This window comes from Macaca fascicularis, chromosome 15 (genome assembly GCF_037993035.2).
Source record: "Macaca fascicularis isolate 582-1 chromosome 15, T2T-MFA8v1.1".
In the NCBI taxonomy this organism is placed as follows: domain Eukaryota; kingdom Metazoa; phylum Chordata; class Mammalia; order Primates; family Cercopithecidae; genus Macaca; species Macaca fascicularis.
Window position 1 is genome coordinate 60,037,474 of NC_088389.1, and position 16,656 is coordinate 60,054,129.

Below are 16,656 nucleotides of genomic sequence, written 5' to 3' on the forward strand. Positions count from 1 at the left end.
ACGCGCGCACGCCCACGCTGGATCCGGACACGATGCACGCGCGCCTGCGCCTGTCGGCAGACCGGCTGACTGTGCGGTGCGGCCTGCTGGGCAGCCTGGGGCCCGTGCCCGCGCTGCGGTTCGACGCGCTCTGGCAGGTGCTGGCTCGCGACTGCTTCGCCGCCGGCCGCCACTACTGGGAGGTAGACGTGCAGGAGGCGGGCGCCGGCTGGTGGGTGGGCGCGGCCTACGCCTCCCTTCGGCGCCGCGGGGCCTCCGCCGCCGCCCGCCTGGGCTGCAACCGCCAGTCCTGGTGCCTCAAGCGCTACGACCTCGAGTACTGGGCCTTCCACGACGGTCAGCGCAGCCGCCTGCGGCCCCGCGACGACCTCGACCGGCTCGGCGTCTTCCTGGACTACGAGGCCGGCGTCCTCGCCTTCTACGACGTGACGGGCAGCATGAGCCACCTGCACACCTTCCGCGCCACCTTCCAGGAGCCGGTCTACCCGGCTCTGCGGCTCTGGGAGGGGGCCATCAGCATCGCCCGGCTGCCCTAGGGGCCAGGACCGGCGTGACAGCCTCCAGGTACGCCGCAGCTGCCCAGTCTCGCCTAATCTACCTAGATCAGCGTGGTTGCTCCCCTTACTGCCTGCTTCTTAGGGCCCACTCCCTGCCCCACCTCTCCCCGACCAATCACGCCTACAGTGCTTTGAAGGTTTCCTCTCCTAGGCTAGTTTCAAACAGGCCCTAAACAAGTCTGCTGCTGCCTTCTCATCAGACCTCCGCACCCCCACCCCACCATCACTTACACTACTTTAATCCAGTTCCTTCAAAGTGATACCCCCACAGGTAAGCCGTCAGCATGCTGAATACGTCATCCGCAGCCTGGGAACCTTCTCCCTCGTACAACACAGGAACCTCGCACATAGTAGGCACACAGTAAATGTTTGTGAATGAATGAGAGTCATCCAGCCCTGACTCTTCTGTCTCTTGAGGTCCCTTGAATCTACCGCTTCCTCCCCACCGATTTCAGCTTGTCCACATCACAGCTCCCTCCAGAACAGCTGCAAGAGCTTCTTAGCAGTTCCTGGTCTGACCCCTCTCCCAGTCCTCATCTTCCACCCTAAAACTAGAGTGATCTTCCTAAAACTTCACTTAACCTCTCAGCTATGAAGAGGCTTCCAGGAGTTACCATGAAAAAACAAACAAAAAATACAAACGCCTCACCTTAGCATTCAAGGCTTATCTAGTCTGCCCAAAATTCCTTATCCTCACCTAGCTCCTACCACTCTTCTTAGAGACTCTCCAGTCAGAAATATGCCGCATAGCTCCACCTCCACACCTCTTTGCTGCCAGCACATACATGCAGAAAAGTTTTTTCACCTGTCTCAGTCTTCCCCAGGCTTACCTGCGCCAGGAAGTCTAACCAAGGAACAAGAATCTCACTATCAGAGCCACAAATCTGGGACCCTATCTTTCCAACTAAATTGGAGGCTTTGGAAGGGCAGCTTTGTCCTATACTCTCTCCACCCTGAAAAGTTCAGAAAGCCCCTTCCCTCCCAAGCAGTGAATTAATAACCAGCAAGTTCCCATCACTGAGTCACAGGTCACCCAGCCAGATCTCATTGTACATTTGGGGAGTCTCTGAGGTCCTGAAAGAAAGCAGCTGCGTAAAGTTACCCCGTGGTGATATGGGGGGGGCCAGATGTGTGCCCCATCCACCCGCCCCCAAGCAAGCATCTGACCTGTCCCCTGGCCCAGCCCTTAGGCCCAGCTTTCAACCTGCTTATTCATTTCTCAGGGAATGCTGGGAAGGAATCAGCAGGTGACAGTTGCTAAGCAACCAAAGGGGGTGGTGTTTCCCAACTGTCCTGGGACAAAAAGGGGAAGAGCACCCAGCTGTCTGGAACGAAGTGACAGAAATAGAGAACGGTAGGCTCTCACAGGGAGGCCAGCTCCTCTAGCAGGTAGGGGGAGGCCTCTTCCCAGGGCCTGTGTCTCTGTTCTGAAGGTTCCGCGTCCTGTTTTGTCAATTCCCTAGATGGTTCTGAAGTTATGTTCTGTTAAAGCATCTTCGTAGGTGCTTGGTGGGAGGCTAAGGCCGCCGAATCCTCGTAATTGAAACAGACTCTCAGTGCATTAGTTTGAACGATATAAAACTGACAATTTTCAATAGTTTTTGAGTTAAAAATGGCACTTTTGATATAAGACAATGTAGCAGAACACCAGGCAGACAGAACCTTGCAAACGCCTTAACTTCTAACCAAAGACTTTAAAACTCTGGCTGGACAGAGTTTTAAAGCACTATGCTGCAGGAATCGTGAGAAAAAGGGGAAATTAATTCTACTAGGAGATGGCCCAAACTGAATTGTGACAGGCAGAAGGCATTCCTGACAGAGTGAAGATGAATACACTTGACCCCAACATCTCTGTCCATCCCTGATGATCAAGACCTCTTCCCAGACCCACAGCTGCAGGGGCCAAGTAATAACAGCTCTTACTAGCTTATAATGCACTGTTCTAATGCTTTACAACTACTTATCTGATCCTTTCATCACCCCTAGGGGGTAGAAAGTTATCCCAATTCTACACATGGCAAAATGGAGACCCAGAGTCACTTGCCCAAGGTCGCACAGCTGGTGGTGGAGCTGGGGTCTGGGCCCAGGCTGTGAGTTCCAGGTCTGTGCTCATGGCCACCAGGCCCTACTGCTCAGGTTGAATGCAGCTGGTCTCTGGCCAGTGCCTAGTGCTCTGGCCCCTCTCATGGAGCTACTGCCCATGATGCTTTCCTAGTGCCCGGTGATTCTATGACACTTGAGTCTACCTTTGGACTGCCTTCCTTGGGGTCTGAGATGAGGCCTTATGGCCCAGAGGGGAACTTGATTTAAAAGTTTGGGATTCATGCAGCAGAGACAGAGCTAGACCTTAAAGGTCACAAACTAGCTGTGTCAAGGCCCATGATAGCCAGAAAGCAGCAGTTTCAGTCCATAATCAATTGTGTGACCAGGGCTAGTCACTTTTTACTTCTCGGTGCCATCTATAAAATGGGGATAATGGCACTATCTACCAGTGCTGTGAGGCTCAAATGAGCCAAAGGTTATAAACTTGCCTTAAAAACTATAGTCCTATACAAAAATTAGCTGGGTGTGGTGGTGCGTGCCTGTAATCCCACCTACTCAGGAGGCTGAGGCAAGAGAATTGCTTGAACCCAGGAGGCGGAGATTGCAGTGAGCCGAGAATGTGCCACTGCACTCCAGCCTGGGGGAACAGAGCAAAACTCTGTCTCAAAAAAACAAAACAAAACAAAAAACTATAGTGCTGTATCATGCCAGGATTTATCAGCATTCCCAAGGGAGCGTGCGCTGTACCGACTGAGTGCTGAGACTACTGGTATTCCCAGCTGCCATGTGGCAGTAGCAAGAGCTACTAGAATATTCTCAGCACGGGAATGAGGCTTCCTTGGTTTCCATGTTGGTAAGGGTTACTGATCACTTACCTTATTCTCTTTCAGACTTGAATCTGTAGACATTTCTTTATTGATCTGGCAAATTGCTTGCAGATATTTTTAAATGACAGCAATTTTCTAATATTTGGTTTAATAAAATGTGAATAATGTCCCTTTTAACCATGGTCTTCACTGGGAGTTCACGTTGCTTCAAGTCCCTAGCACCCTGACCCAGACGGGCCTTCACTCATAGCCTATTCCTTAGGCAGCCTTCTGGTAGTAGTCAGCTGCTCCCTGATTAACTATCTCCAGGGATGGGGCATTCACTGCTTCTGAAGATAACTCACTAAAGTTCTCACTTACGTGTAAACAACTCCCACCTGTTCCCATCCAAGATAGTATTATAGCTTGAACTCCTGGTCTCAAGCGATCCTCCTGCCTCAGCCTCCTAAGTAGTTGGGACTACAGGCTCACATCAGCATGCCTGGCTTACATACCACCTTCTAACATATTGTGTGACGGAATCACTGTGGGGTATAGGCCTTGTTTTAGTTTCTCTGTCAAATGTAAACTATCCTGTCAGATGACTGTAAGGATTGGTGATATTATAGAATGTACCTAGAACATAGAATGCTCTCAATATATGCATAGTGTATTGATTTTTATGCATCTGCCCCCATCTGAATGAAAGTTCCCTGAGGAAGGGATTGGGGCTGTTCATGGCTATATCCTCTGTGCCTAAAGCAGTGCCTGGCACACAGATGGCCCTTAGTATTTGTTCAGAGAAGGAACACATGCCATTTCCCTCTCTGCTCTGAGAGGAGAACCTTCAGCATTTTTCTGCCTACAAGATCCTTTGACCAATCCTTTCTCTGATGTGGAGGGACTACTATACAATGCCAACTAGACACAGAGGCCAATGGCAGGAAAGGGATAAAGGCAATGGAGAAGTAAAGGGCTGTAAGGAAGTGAGATTGAAGGCTTAAAGGAAAGGACCTGCGCAGCCAGCTCTCGCCCCTCTCTGCAGCCACCCAGCAACTGAAGGATATGGACGTGGTTTGGAACCACCCCCTCTTCTAAGCTGGCCAACTTGAAGCAGAGACTGCATCACTGGATCTTTTTCTCTCTCCAGTGGGCTGACACAGGGCCTGGCCCAGAAACGTCTGCTGTCTAAGGAGCGGGTGGAGGTGGATGACGGCCAGGTCCCTGGAGACCGCCATTCCTGCCCCCGCCTCACTCAGACACATCCGACAGCACTAGCAAGGGAACTGAGAATTCACAGAATGGCACTTTATTTTAAGACTTGATTTTTTTGCCATGATTATCTACCGATTCTTCCATGATGGTATCATCTTCTTCAACAGTGACCAGGACCTTCTTGCCTACTAGATTAAAGATGTCTTCAGGAGGATAGCCTTTGGGCTCACCCACCTTCACGGTGAGCATGTCCATTGTTAGAATGGTGCCTTCCGGAATTTTCACTTTGGCCACCACAGACTTGCCCAGCTGTGAACAAAATGAACATTCAGTGCCAGCTTCACAGAAGTAACTAGTGTACACTACTTTACATTCCAGGTCCCTGATCAGTCCTCCCCAGGCAGTACCTTGGGAGCAGGGACTCTGTTGCCACCTACGCTGCTCAGAATATCTCATACATGGCAGGAATTCAACCAGTGTAGATTGAATTCAGAGACTCAGAGGAGTGGCCTTTACAATAAAGTGCGAAGGAAAGGGCTCAGGCTGTGTAGGTGGAGCCAGGTTCAAATCCCAGTCAGTGGGATATAGGCCATGTTTTAGTTTCTCTGTCAAATGGAAACTATCCTGTCAGATGACTGTAAGGATTGGTGATATTATAGAATGTGCCTGGAACATAGAATGCTCTTAATACATGCAAACTCTAATTCCTTTGGTCACCATCCAGCTCAATATCTCATTGTAAACATGGGGAAACCGAGGCCCATACAGGGTGGGTGACTTGGCCAGGGTTGCAGACAGCCAAGATGAAACGTAGGAATGAGATTCTCAACTCCTGACGCACTGTTCTTCAGGGTGCACACCTTACCGCCACTTTGTTTGGTAAAATAGAAATATGAAGGACTCATAAGATGGTGAATGTGGCTGTTATGCAGATGGCAAGAAAAGGAGCCCCCGAGGAAGGGGCAGATAGGACAGGCAGGTGAGGAAATGAAGGTTACCTGAAGCTCATGACCAATGTTTGTCTTCTCCATAAATACTTTCAAATAAATTACGTGTTTTATTACTCTATATCCTCCACAAGAGAGTGCAAGGAATCAATTCTGCTTGGAATGTGGTGCCAGGAAAAAATGTCTGTCAAGTGATAATCATGCATCCTGTTATGTTTTACTGTCTGCTCAGAGAGCCAAATTAAGTGCTCAACTGTTATAAAACTTAACTCTGGTTTCTGGTCTAATTCTCTCCTGTTTCCTCTATAAAGAAACTATTTCTTTTTACTTTATTTTAATTTCCTGGTATAGATGCATCTTTGATTTGGGGAAGCAGGTAGGCCCCACTAGAATAAAAGATGACAGCAGTACCAGGCATGCCTGGTGTTTGGTCTTTGCCTTGACCCCAACATCCTGCAGCAGGTTAGGTGTGTGTGTGTGCCTGCAGTCCCAGGATGCCTGCCTGGCTCTATGACTCAGACGGCAAGAAGGTCCAGGCCACAGCTTCCACGAAGCCGTGACAGTCAGCAGGCCAGGCAGTGCTTCTAGACCCACCAGTCCCTCTGTCTGAAGGTCCGTGCTGCACAAGGAACAGCTGCATCATCACCCACCCACCTCTGCAACAACTCACTGCCCTTTCCACCAGTGCCACCCTGGCTTAGGAAATGTCACAGGCTCTTCTGGTACCTCAGGGAACACCTCGCCTAAATGTTTCTCAGGGTTTACCTGCTCCAAGGGAGCCCAGACTTGACTTATTCCAGGGCCTCATCACTGTTACATATTCTGGAGTCTAGGAGTTACTGGGGCCATGGGCTTCAGATAATTAGTGGAAGACTCTAATGTGACCCTAGGTGGCCAGAGAAACCGCTAAAGTTCCCTTTAGATAACATGTTTCTCCCGCTGCTGCTACCAGCCAGAGTGACACGCATTACTGAAGAGCCTGAAGAAGCTGACAGGGGTGGCAGCCCATTCCTTCATCATTTAATTAGCCTGGCTCAGGGAGTGCTGGCCCTGACCATCCCTCTCGGGCCAGCCCATCCTGTTTCCGCACACGGCAGCAGAGCCGAGTGGAGTCCAGCAGGACGTACCTTCTCATTGCAGGCCATCTCACAGGGCAGCAGCTGCTTGGTTGGGGAGCCCAGGGCACGCTCCACAAGACGCACTGACCGCACCAGCTCGGCCAGTTCTCCAGGCTCCAGTGAGGCTGAGTGGTCACTCCCCTTCCAGGTCTTGTCCAAAGTTATGTGACGTTCCAACACCTTGGCCCCCAGAGCCACTGCGGCCACAGATATGGCTATGCCTGTTTCATGCCCAGAATAACCTATGGGAATATCAGGAAAGAGCTTCTGATATTCCTTTAAAATGAAAAAAGAAAAATAACGTTAAATATCATGGTGCTTTATGCATATTCTCTAGGGTCAAGTATATCTGGTTCAGTCCCGGTTTAGCCACTCACTAGTTGTGCAGCCAGGGGTAAGATACTGAGGTTCTCTGAGCCTCTCCTTCCTAGGGATGATGATAATACCTGCTGAGTGTTGCTGTAAATGCATGAGAAGCACTCAGCACATTGTAAATGCTCTAAAAACAACAGTTACTCTTACTGCAAAGAATGCATTTTAAGAATGTTTCACATTGCACAATACACTGAGAATAACAACAGAACTGTAAATTAATGTCTAACCTCATTCAAAAACCATCTGTCACATTTAATTAGCCTGAGCTGCTGAAAGCAAGTGTGCCACAAATATCAACAATAATATACACAGCCCAATCTCAAAACAATCCTTTGGCAGAAATGATAAATAATCCATTATCTATAATTCACTGAATGCAACAAAAGACACTTTAAGATGGGTGAGTCTTGTTGGTGAGGGTGATCAGAAAGCTGAGTACAGTAGACTCAGGTAGGGTGTATTATTATTTTATTGTTATTTATTATTTCTTTTTGAAACAAGAGTCTCGCTCTGTTGCCAAGGCTGGAGTGCAGTGGTGTGATCTCGGCTCACTGCAACCTCTGCCTCCTGGGTTCAAGCGATTCTCCTGCTTCAGCCTCCCAAGCAGCTGGGACTACAGGCGCCCACCACCACGCCCAGCTAATTTTTGTATTTTTTAGTAGAGAAGGGGTTTTGCCACGTTAGCCAGGCTGGTCTCGAACTCCTGGCTTTAAGCAGTCCACCTGCCTCAGCCTCCCAAAGTGCTACCAGCGTGAGCCACATCATCTGGCCTCAGGTGGGGTTTAACAAAAGATTAGGAGGGTTAGGTGGCAAAGGCCTTGAAAAACAGGCTTAAGGGTGTGTGATGGAGTGCGGATTGCTAAGTTTGGAAATTCAAACGGCCGTACTATGTGCAGGCCCAAGATGGGATAGGCTGGCAGAATAACTCCTGCAATGTGTAGTGTCAAGAGAGAGGACATGACAGCACCTTGAGTGGGGACAGAGATACACTGAAAGGGAAAATAACGGGTCACGTCTACTAAACTGTTAATTATCGGAATCTCTGTGGAATGGGAGTGCAAGGGATGTTTACTTTTGACATTACATGTTTCACAGGAATCATTTTTAAGCTTTAAAAATAACATGATTTAGATAAGCTATATGTGAAGCAGAAACAGAAAAGTGTAGGTAAAAAAAGAAAGTTTAGGTAAAAGGAGCAATGTCAGTTTTCAAAAAGGCTAACTTTTTAAAAGTTAATGGCTGTATAGCAACATGTAAGAAAGCTTATATTATGGGAAAAACAATATCAAATACTATGCTGAAAGGAAAATATAAAAGGAAAACAACTGCAATATCAGGATTCTAAGTATGTATGGATGGAGAGACAGAATTCCATTAATGTTACTATAATGGTTTTAATGATAATTACATATTTTTGAATGAAGTTAAATTTCCAGTGCTACAGGAGGAACTGAGAGAGATGGCATGAGACAGTAAGAGACAAAGGCCTAAGGGGACATGCCCGGGTTCTAGTTCCAGCTTTGCCACCAAGCTGCTGTGGGATCTCAGGCTTCCCGACTTGGGACTGGACTTCACCATCTATGAAATGACTGTGTAGGCAAAATCCTGGGAGAGAGTAATTTCCCTCAAGGCTGTCACTGTAATTAGTTTGAGCCTCAGGGATGCTAAGAATTAGAAAATAAGAGCGCCAGCAAATAACAAAGCAGAAAAAGCCATAAGTTTCAAGAAGGCCTCCTATAACTCAGTATGAAAAAAGATGAATATTTATCTGTACGCTAGTGTTCATAGCAGCATCACTCACAATAGCCAAAAGGTAAAACCATCCCAAATGTCTGTTGACAGATTTTTTTTTTTTTCCTGAGACAGTCTCACTTTGTCACCCAGGCTGGAGTGCACTGGTGCGATCTTGGCTCACTGCCTCCTGAATTCAAGCCATTCTCCTGCCTCAGCCTTCTGAGTAGCTGGGACCATGGGCATGCGCCACCATGCCTGGCTAGTTTTTGTATTTTTAGTAAGAAGGGGTTTCACCATGTTGGCCAGGCTAGTCTCGAACTCCTGACCTCAGGTGATCTGCCCACCTCAACCTCCCAAAGTGCTGGGATTACAGGCATGAGCCACCGCACCTGGCCAAGAAAATTTCATTTATAGTCACACTCTTTAGAATGTATGTGCTTCCTCAACTGTTTAGCTCAAATTTGATTTAGTAACAGCAAGACTGTCAAAGGATGTTCAAATTATAAAGTATGCCATGGTTTGTTAGAATTTTGGTTATAAAAAAGACTACGTCTTCCCCATAGTAAATGGCCCGAGAAGGGAACCCCCCCTCCTGCTCACCGAGATGACCCGCAGGTTGACGTCCTCAGGCTGGAGTGGGTATGCGCTGGTACACTGCAAGAAGCAGAAGTTGGGGTTGAGGGGCTTCACAATCTGATAGACTTGCTTCATGGTGTCCATCGACTGCATCCCGCTGGAGATCACCATTGGGCGACCTGAGTAATCCAGCACCAATACCATCAGCACTTTCTCTTTAGAGGTTCTGACTCTCCCCAACACATCCCAACTGCTGGTCTCATCATTCAACTGAACTCCACAGACATCTCAAAACACTGTGCCAGCCACTGTGGGGGAATAGAGAGGAGCTTGTTGGGTTCCTGCCCTCGGCCACAGGGAAGGTGGGCTCCCCTCTGCCCCCCGACAGTGTTCTTGAGCAAAACGAACTGAATTAAAGAGGCAGAGGAATTTCACACTTTCAAGAGGAAAATGAGTATCTCATCTGATTAACAGGTTGTATACCATGGCAGTACAGTACAATGAGTGCTGATTCAAGAGTGTGAGTGAGTGTGAGGTGCAGAGCTGCCACTTGTAGCTGTGCCTGGGCAAAGCACTGTCTGTCTGTGAATCTCAAAAGCCTCCCCTATGAAATAAGTATCAAGCATCATAATCAGACCTGTTTCAGTCCTAGGGGTGTTATGATGATCAAATGACATTGTTCATGTTGTAAAACGACTTTACATGATCCTGGCCCACTGCAGTCTCAAACTCAAGCAATCCTCCTACCTCTGCCTCCAGAGTAGCTGGGGCCACAGGTATGCATCACCATACTAGGTTTTATGTATACTGTCATATCCTTCTTACACATTTTCATTAAAAAATTTTCTAGGACAGGTGCAGTGGCTCACACTTATAATCCCAACTCTTTGGGAGGCCAAAGTAGGAGGATCATTTGAATCCAGGAGCTCAAGACCAACCTGGGCAACATAGACAGACCTTGTCTCTATAAAAAAATAATAATAAATAAATTCTTAAAAAATTTTTTAAATGTCTTATAAAAACTGTCATATTCTTAATTTTCTTTCAACTTAGCATACAAAAAGTGAAAGTACAGGCTGATTGAAAAGAGGTTTCTGGCAGGGCACAGTGGCTCATGCCTGTAATCCTCGCACTTTGGGAGGCCACGATGGGAGGATTGCTTCAGGCCAGGAGTTCAAGACCAACCTGGCCAACATAGCGAGACCCTGTCTCTTATTTAAAAAAAATGAAAAGAGGCTTCTAAAATTTGTCTTCATGAAATCTGCCTCAAAGTGGGCCACCATGAGGGGAGTAAACATATGAAGGTTTGGACTCCCTTGGATTTTATGTCAAAAATTAGACACTTACCTTTTTTGGCTGTCTTTTCCAGATAAGGAAAATTATTAGTGTCTCCAGATCCAACTTTGAAAAATGGAACATTCAGTTCATGCAGGAATTCGACTGCCATCTACAAAAATCAAAGAGGGAGCTCCTTTTCACCATTGTTCAAAAACACTGTTGTCATGACAGGCGAGGAATAACATACAAATAGAAAAACTCCTCTTATGCAGCAGAGGGACTCTCAACAACTTGAAAGCGGGCAAAGATTTGTTCTCAGTCATTTCATTCAAATGCAAACATTCATTCTCATCCACCCATCCATTAGTCCAACAAACAACATTTGGTGCTGGTCTTTGCTGGTGACAAGAATCTGGAAAAGGGCCGAGTGCAGTGGCTCACGCCTGTAATTCCAGCACTTTGGGAGGTAGAGGCAGATGGATCATCTGAGGTCAGCAGTTTGAGACTAGCCTGACCAACATGGTGAAACCCCGTCTCTACTAAAAATACAAAAATTAGCCGGGTGTGGTGGCACATGCCTGTAATCCCAGCTACTTGGGAGGCTGAGGCAGGAGAATGGCTTGAACCTGGGAGGCAGAGGTTGCAGTGAGCTGAGATCGTGTCACTGCACTCCAGCCTGGGCAACAGAGCGAGACTCCTTCTCAAAAAAAAAAAAAAAAATGTGGAAAAGAATCTTTCACCTGGCCAAACCCTACCTGCCCCAGGGGCCCAAGGGCAAATGAACAAATAAGAAACAGTCATGACCTAATCCTGACCCAGAAAACCAGGCAGTGAAAACGTGAATAGCCTCAGAGGCTTTCCCCTCTACTCGGCCAAACGTGGGAAAAGGGGCTATTTCAATCCTTGGCGAAAGGGGGAAAATGGAGCATTTTTTCACCCAGCCTTTAGACAAGGATCCATGGCTGGCAGGGCCCATTCAGCCCGAGCCCTTTCAGGCCTCAAAGCATGCTGCCCACAGAAAAGTGAACCTCAGTCACGTTTTCAGATATAACGTCACTGCCTGAAGTTACCTATTTAGGGCTCTTGAACATCCTTCTCTAGTATTCATCAACAAGACTCAGGAAACTGGTAAATGTCAGCAAATGCTTGCTGAAGGAATCAGTGGATCATAAGAAGAGTAAAATCTCAGTTTGCTGTCAAATTATAAGAACTCAAAAACCTTTTATTATTTCTTTCCAGCTTTAATAAGGTATAATTGATATACTAAAAGGTGCACATAATGTATGCAATTTGGTGAGTTTGGACTTAAGTATACACTACTGCTACCATCACCACAGAGTAATAAACATACGCATCACCTTCAAAAGTTTTCTTGAGTCCTTCTGTTTTGAATTGAAGTTGGAAATCAAAAGTCGAAAAAATCAGTGTCTCTGAATGGTTCCAAATATCTTAGTTCTAAAATGATGCCTGTGACTCAGAAATAAATTAGGGCTTAATGACTTTCTCACACTTGATCACGTGCACACAAATCTTTCCCTCTCCCAGGGATGTTGCTAAAATGAAATGCAAACTCTGATTGGTCTAGGACCGACCAACCGACCTACCTCCCCTTCCTCCCTCCTTTCCTCCCTTCTTTCCTTCCTCCCTCCCTCCCTTTCCTCCCTTCCTTCACTGTTCTTACTACTCTTCCTCTCTGCTTTATTTTTAACTCTTCTCCTTTCCCCTTCCATCTTTTTCTTTTCTTTTCTGGTAGAGACAGGGTCTTGCTATGTTGCCCAAACTCCTGGGGTCAAGCAATCCTCCTGCCTTAGTCTCCCAAGTAGCTGGGACCGCAGGCATGTGCCACCACATGTGGCTAATTTTTTTTTTTTAATTCGCTGTAGAGATGGGGTCTTGCTATGTTGCCAGGCTGTTCTCAAACTCCTGGCCTCAAGCAGTTGTCCCACGCTGGCCTCCCACAGCGCTGGGATTATAAGCTTCAGCCACCATGCCCAGTACCTTCCATACCTTTCTACCTCACTCTTTCCTGTTTGTGTTTCCTAACACTGCTAACTAGCCCTAAGACAGAACTGAAAAAACATCAGTTTTAAATATATTTTTTGAATAAAGTCTCATTTTCCTACCCTTCTCACTCCATTTGGCAGATGAAGAGATTGCTTTCTGTTTAAAGAAGGAATCTTCCACTGAGTTTTCTTTTGTATAATGTTCACCTTGTGGGAGTGTGGTGTGGCCCTCCAGGGCATAAACAGATGCAGGAACCCCCTCAAGAGAGGGGCAGAGCGATCAGGGGCAAGGAGAGGGGACAAGTGCAGAAAAAAAAAAACTTTGCAGAAGCTTACTACAGAGGCTGTAAAATCTGCATGGAATTCTATAATTTTCAGGTAAGGAAAAAGGCCAATTCCTGCTGGAAAGGGAAGGGGCGCCTCATTTTGCCACCTCTTGGGAAGCCAGCGCCACCCAGTGGCCATTTAGAAAACTGCCACTCAGAGCCATCCTGCAAAGGGAATCTGAGAAATCTGGAAGATTCTTTCAGCCCTAAGACAGTATCGCTGTGCCTAGGGGCTACTACAGGCTCGGTCAGCAACTGGTGACCCCTTTCTCTCCAGGGACTCCTTGACTTCCCCTAGCCTTCCCACCCTGCTATCGGGTTCCCTCTCTATCTGGGGTTCCATGCAGCCCGGCAGCCTCAGCACTCCTCTCCCTCCTGCCCCATAGCACAAAGTCTGTGGGAGTCTGAAGGGAGCTCAGCCATGTACAACTCTCCTCTGGCTCCCAGCTGAGTTCAACATGCAGAAATGGGTCCCATGGATCGCCTCATTTGGGAGAAACACTACCCTGCCTTAATGCTTTCTGAGGGTCCCAGTAAATCAACTTAGCTGAGTTCCAAACCCAGTGTTTCCCAAACTTACCCGACTCAGAACTTTTTTAATTCTGGCCAGGCACAGTGGCTTATGCCTGTAATCCCAGCACTGTGGGAGGCCAAGGCAGGAGGATCATTTTAGCCCAGGAGTTTGACACCAGCCTGGGCAACATGGCAAAATCCCGTTTCTACAAAAAATATAAAAATTAGCCAGGCGTGTGCCATGTGCCTGCAGTCCCAGCTACTTGGGAGGCTGAAGTGGGAGGATTGCTTGAACCCAGGAGATCGAGGCTGCACTGAGCTGAGGTCGTGTCACTGCACTCCAGCCTGGGTGACCAAACAAAAAACAAACCAAAAAAACCCTTTATTGATTCTAAATTAATGAATGAGGGTGGACAACACGTGCCCACAGAACCCCCTTTCTGTACTGTGTCCTGTGGGACACTCTGGGAACCACTGATCTGAGTCAGGGGTAAGGAAAGAGAGGAGTAGAGCTGAGATTTTTCTAAAGTCCCCCCAATTTCCCCTCAGTTTTTGGACCCTGCAGGATAAAAAAGAAGCCCAGGCAAGGCACAGTAGTTCATGCCTGTAATCCCAGCACTTTGGGAGGCCATGGCGGGCAGATCACGAGGTCAGGAGTTTGAGACCAGCCTGGCCAACATGATGAAACCCCGCTTCTACTAAAAATACAAAAATTAGGCCGGCGTGATGGCATGTGTCTGTAATCCCAGCTACTCAGGAGGCTAAGGCAGGACAATTGCTTGAACCTGGGAGGTGGAGGCTGCAGTGAGCCAAGATCACACCATTGCAGTCCAGCCTGGGTGACAGAGTAAGACTCCGTCTTTAAAAAAAAAAAAAAAAAAAAAAGCCCACGGTGATGAGCTGGGGAGAACAGGGAGTCAGGGGAAGGGTGTAGCCACAAATAGGCTGGGCTGGCCTCAGGGCAGCGGCCTGTCAGAGGGCACCGTGCCTGGGACACAGGCAGGTGCTGGAGGGAAGGGCGGCTCTGCTGGGATGGCCACTGTGTGTGAGGGGAGCATGTCCCTCAGGAGTCACCTCTTTGGTCATGACTTCCATTTGCCTTCTCAAAAGAACTTTCCTTTTAGACTAAAGACGTTCTGCTGTTTCACCTGAGTTCCACAGGCTTGGTGCAACTTTCAACCAGAAGCCCTGACAGTTTTCTTGGCCTTAATAAAATTCTGCCACACCTTAACCTTTCCTCAGCACACAGAGAACGCCCTAGAACAGCATACAGTGTGGAGAAAATATGCACTCAATAAATGCCTGTTTCTATAAGGAAGTTAGGGTAGGTAAACACTGGGAGCCACTTGCTACGTAAATGCAGAACAAGGAACCATTCTACCTCCAACAGTTTGACAGACGGCAAGGTAAATTAACTCTTGTAAAGGCTCTTAAAGAACGCACTTTCCTGCGGGGAACGGTGGCTCACGCCTATAATCCCAGCACTTTGGGAGGCTGAGGTGGGTGGATCATGAGGTCAGGAGTTCAAGACCACCCTGGCCAACATGGTGAAACTCCATCTCTACTAAAAATACAAAAATTAGCTGGGAGTGGTGGCGGGCGCCTGTAGTCCCAGCTACTCAGGAGGCTGAGGCAGAGAACTGCTTGAACCCAGGAAGCGGAGGTTACAGTGAGCAGAGATTATGCCACTGCACTCCAGCTTGGGCGACAGAGCGAGACTCCGTCTCAAAAAAAAAAAAAACAAAAAAACGCACTTTCCCCTCACTGCCTGTGCCCTAGGTCAGGCAGGGGACTAGCTGGGGACAAATGGCATTCCTCATCCAGAGAAACCTACCTGCTCAAATAGGCTGAAGCAGAAAAACTCCAAAGGGTTCTAAGCAACAGAACAGCCATCGCTGGGTGAGTGCAGACCTGGCCCTGTGCTGACACCCCACGGGCTTAACTCCCTGAATCCTGCAGATAGCCCCAGATAGCCCCAGGAGCATCTTAACAATCCTGTTTTTACAGATGGGGGGCCACTGTGGCTCCAAGGTTACATGAGGAGCCCAAGCCACACAGAGTGTGAGCACCAGGAGCTGAGCTCAGAGAGCCTGGCTCTAAAACACATCCCAGACACCAAGCAAATGGGCTGCCTGGGGAGCAGAGGGAAGGAAAACCAAGAGGGAAGCCCTGCTACAAACACCAGACTGACTCCTCCCTATCACCCAACCACTCCAGGTTCTCAACTGATGCCACCTGCAGGGCACAGCCTAAATAAGTGACTCTGCCTCGGCAGCCTCACAGAGCAAGGAGGCACCTTTCCCCTAGGTCGGATCCAGGAGCTCAGGGAGCTTGCGTTTCCAGGAAACGTGGACAGAAGCCGAAAAGTCCCCATTCCAGGTGCCAGTCACCTTGATGACATCTTCCCTGGTTCTGTGCGGACTCAGGACATCAGAATAGGGAGAGTCGCTGGATGGCAGCTGGGTCACACACAGAAAAGGAAATGGAGGCCCAGGCAGGGAAGGGGCTCACCAAGGTCACACTGAGAGTTAAGGGCAAAGTCAGGGCAAGCACCCAGATGTCCCAGCCCTTAGCCCGGGTTGCTTTCCTTAATTGTGACTAACACTCAATACTGATTGTGTACTATGCTTTATATTAACCATCACATTTAATCTTCACTTTCCCTCCCAGATGGGTTCTGCTACGAAGCCCGCTTTACAACTGAAGAAAACAGGCACAAAGAGGTTAAATAACCTCCACATGGATATACCAGAAATGATAGGCAGAGCCATATTCAAACTTAAAAATCTGACCCTAGAGTCCATTCACTTGGCCACAGGGCCATATAGGCCACATATGGGCCACATAGCAGAGGTGTGTACCATAGAGCTGGGGTGTGCATCATACAGTCAGGGGTATGTACCATACAGCTGAGGTGTGTACCATATAGCCGTGCCATCATCATAGAGCCAGGGTACACACCACACACCTGGGGTATGTGTAAACAGCATTCAGCATGGGATCCCAAATGTTTTCATCTTTAGATTCTTAAAAATTACTGAGGAGGCCAGAAGCAGTGGCTTACACCTGTAATCCTAGCACTTTGGGAGGCCGAGGTAGGAGACTGTTTGAGGCCTGGAGTTTAAGACCAGCCTGGGCAACATAGGGAGACCCTGTCTCTACAAA

At 48.0% G+C, this 16,656-nt stretch overlaps 2 protein-coding genes across 8 annotated transcripts in view; one reads left to right on the forward strand and one right to left on the reverse strand.

The window, feature by feature from the left end:
* TRIM14 (tripartite motif containing 14) overlaps positions 1-16,656 on the forward strand; it is a 57,108-nt gene that overhangs the window by 30,719 nt on the left and 9,733 nt on the right. For 3 of the 7 annotated variants that reach the window (XM_074017003.1, XM_015436952.4, XM_074017002.1), the window contains one exon: positions 1-5,900. In XM_074017003.1, coding sequence (XP_073873104.1) covers positions 1-536 — 536 coding nt within the window. In that variant the 3' untranslated portion in view covers positions 537-5,900. Of the gene's footprint in view, positions 5,901-9,358; positions 9,553-16,656 lie in introns of those variants that run through there. The other 4 variants (XM_045373513.3, XM_065530293.2, XM_074017004.1 and 1 more) reach the window with 3 other exon arrangements.
* Positions 4,700-16,656, reverse strand: part of NANS (N-acetylneuraminate synthase) — a 25,707-nt gene continuing 13,750 nt past the window's right edge. Inside the window, exons 3-6 of the mRNA XM_005581217.5 lie at positions 10,719-10,818; positions 9,396-9,550; positions 6,696-6,962; positions 4,700-4,930 (exon numbers count right to left, since the gene is read on the reverse strand). Coding sequence (XP_005581274.1) covers positions 4,721-4,930; positions 6,696-6,962; positions 9,396-9,550; positions 10,719-10,818 — 732 coding nt within the window. The 3' untranslated portion in view covers positions 4,700-4,720. The remainder of the gene's footprint in view (positions 4,931-6,695; positions 6,963-9,395; positions 9,551-10,718; positions 10,819-16,656) is intronic.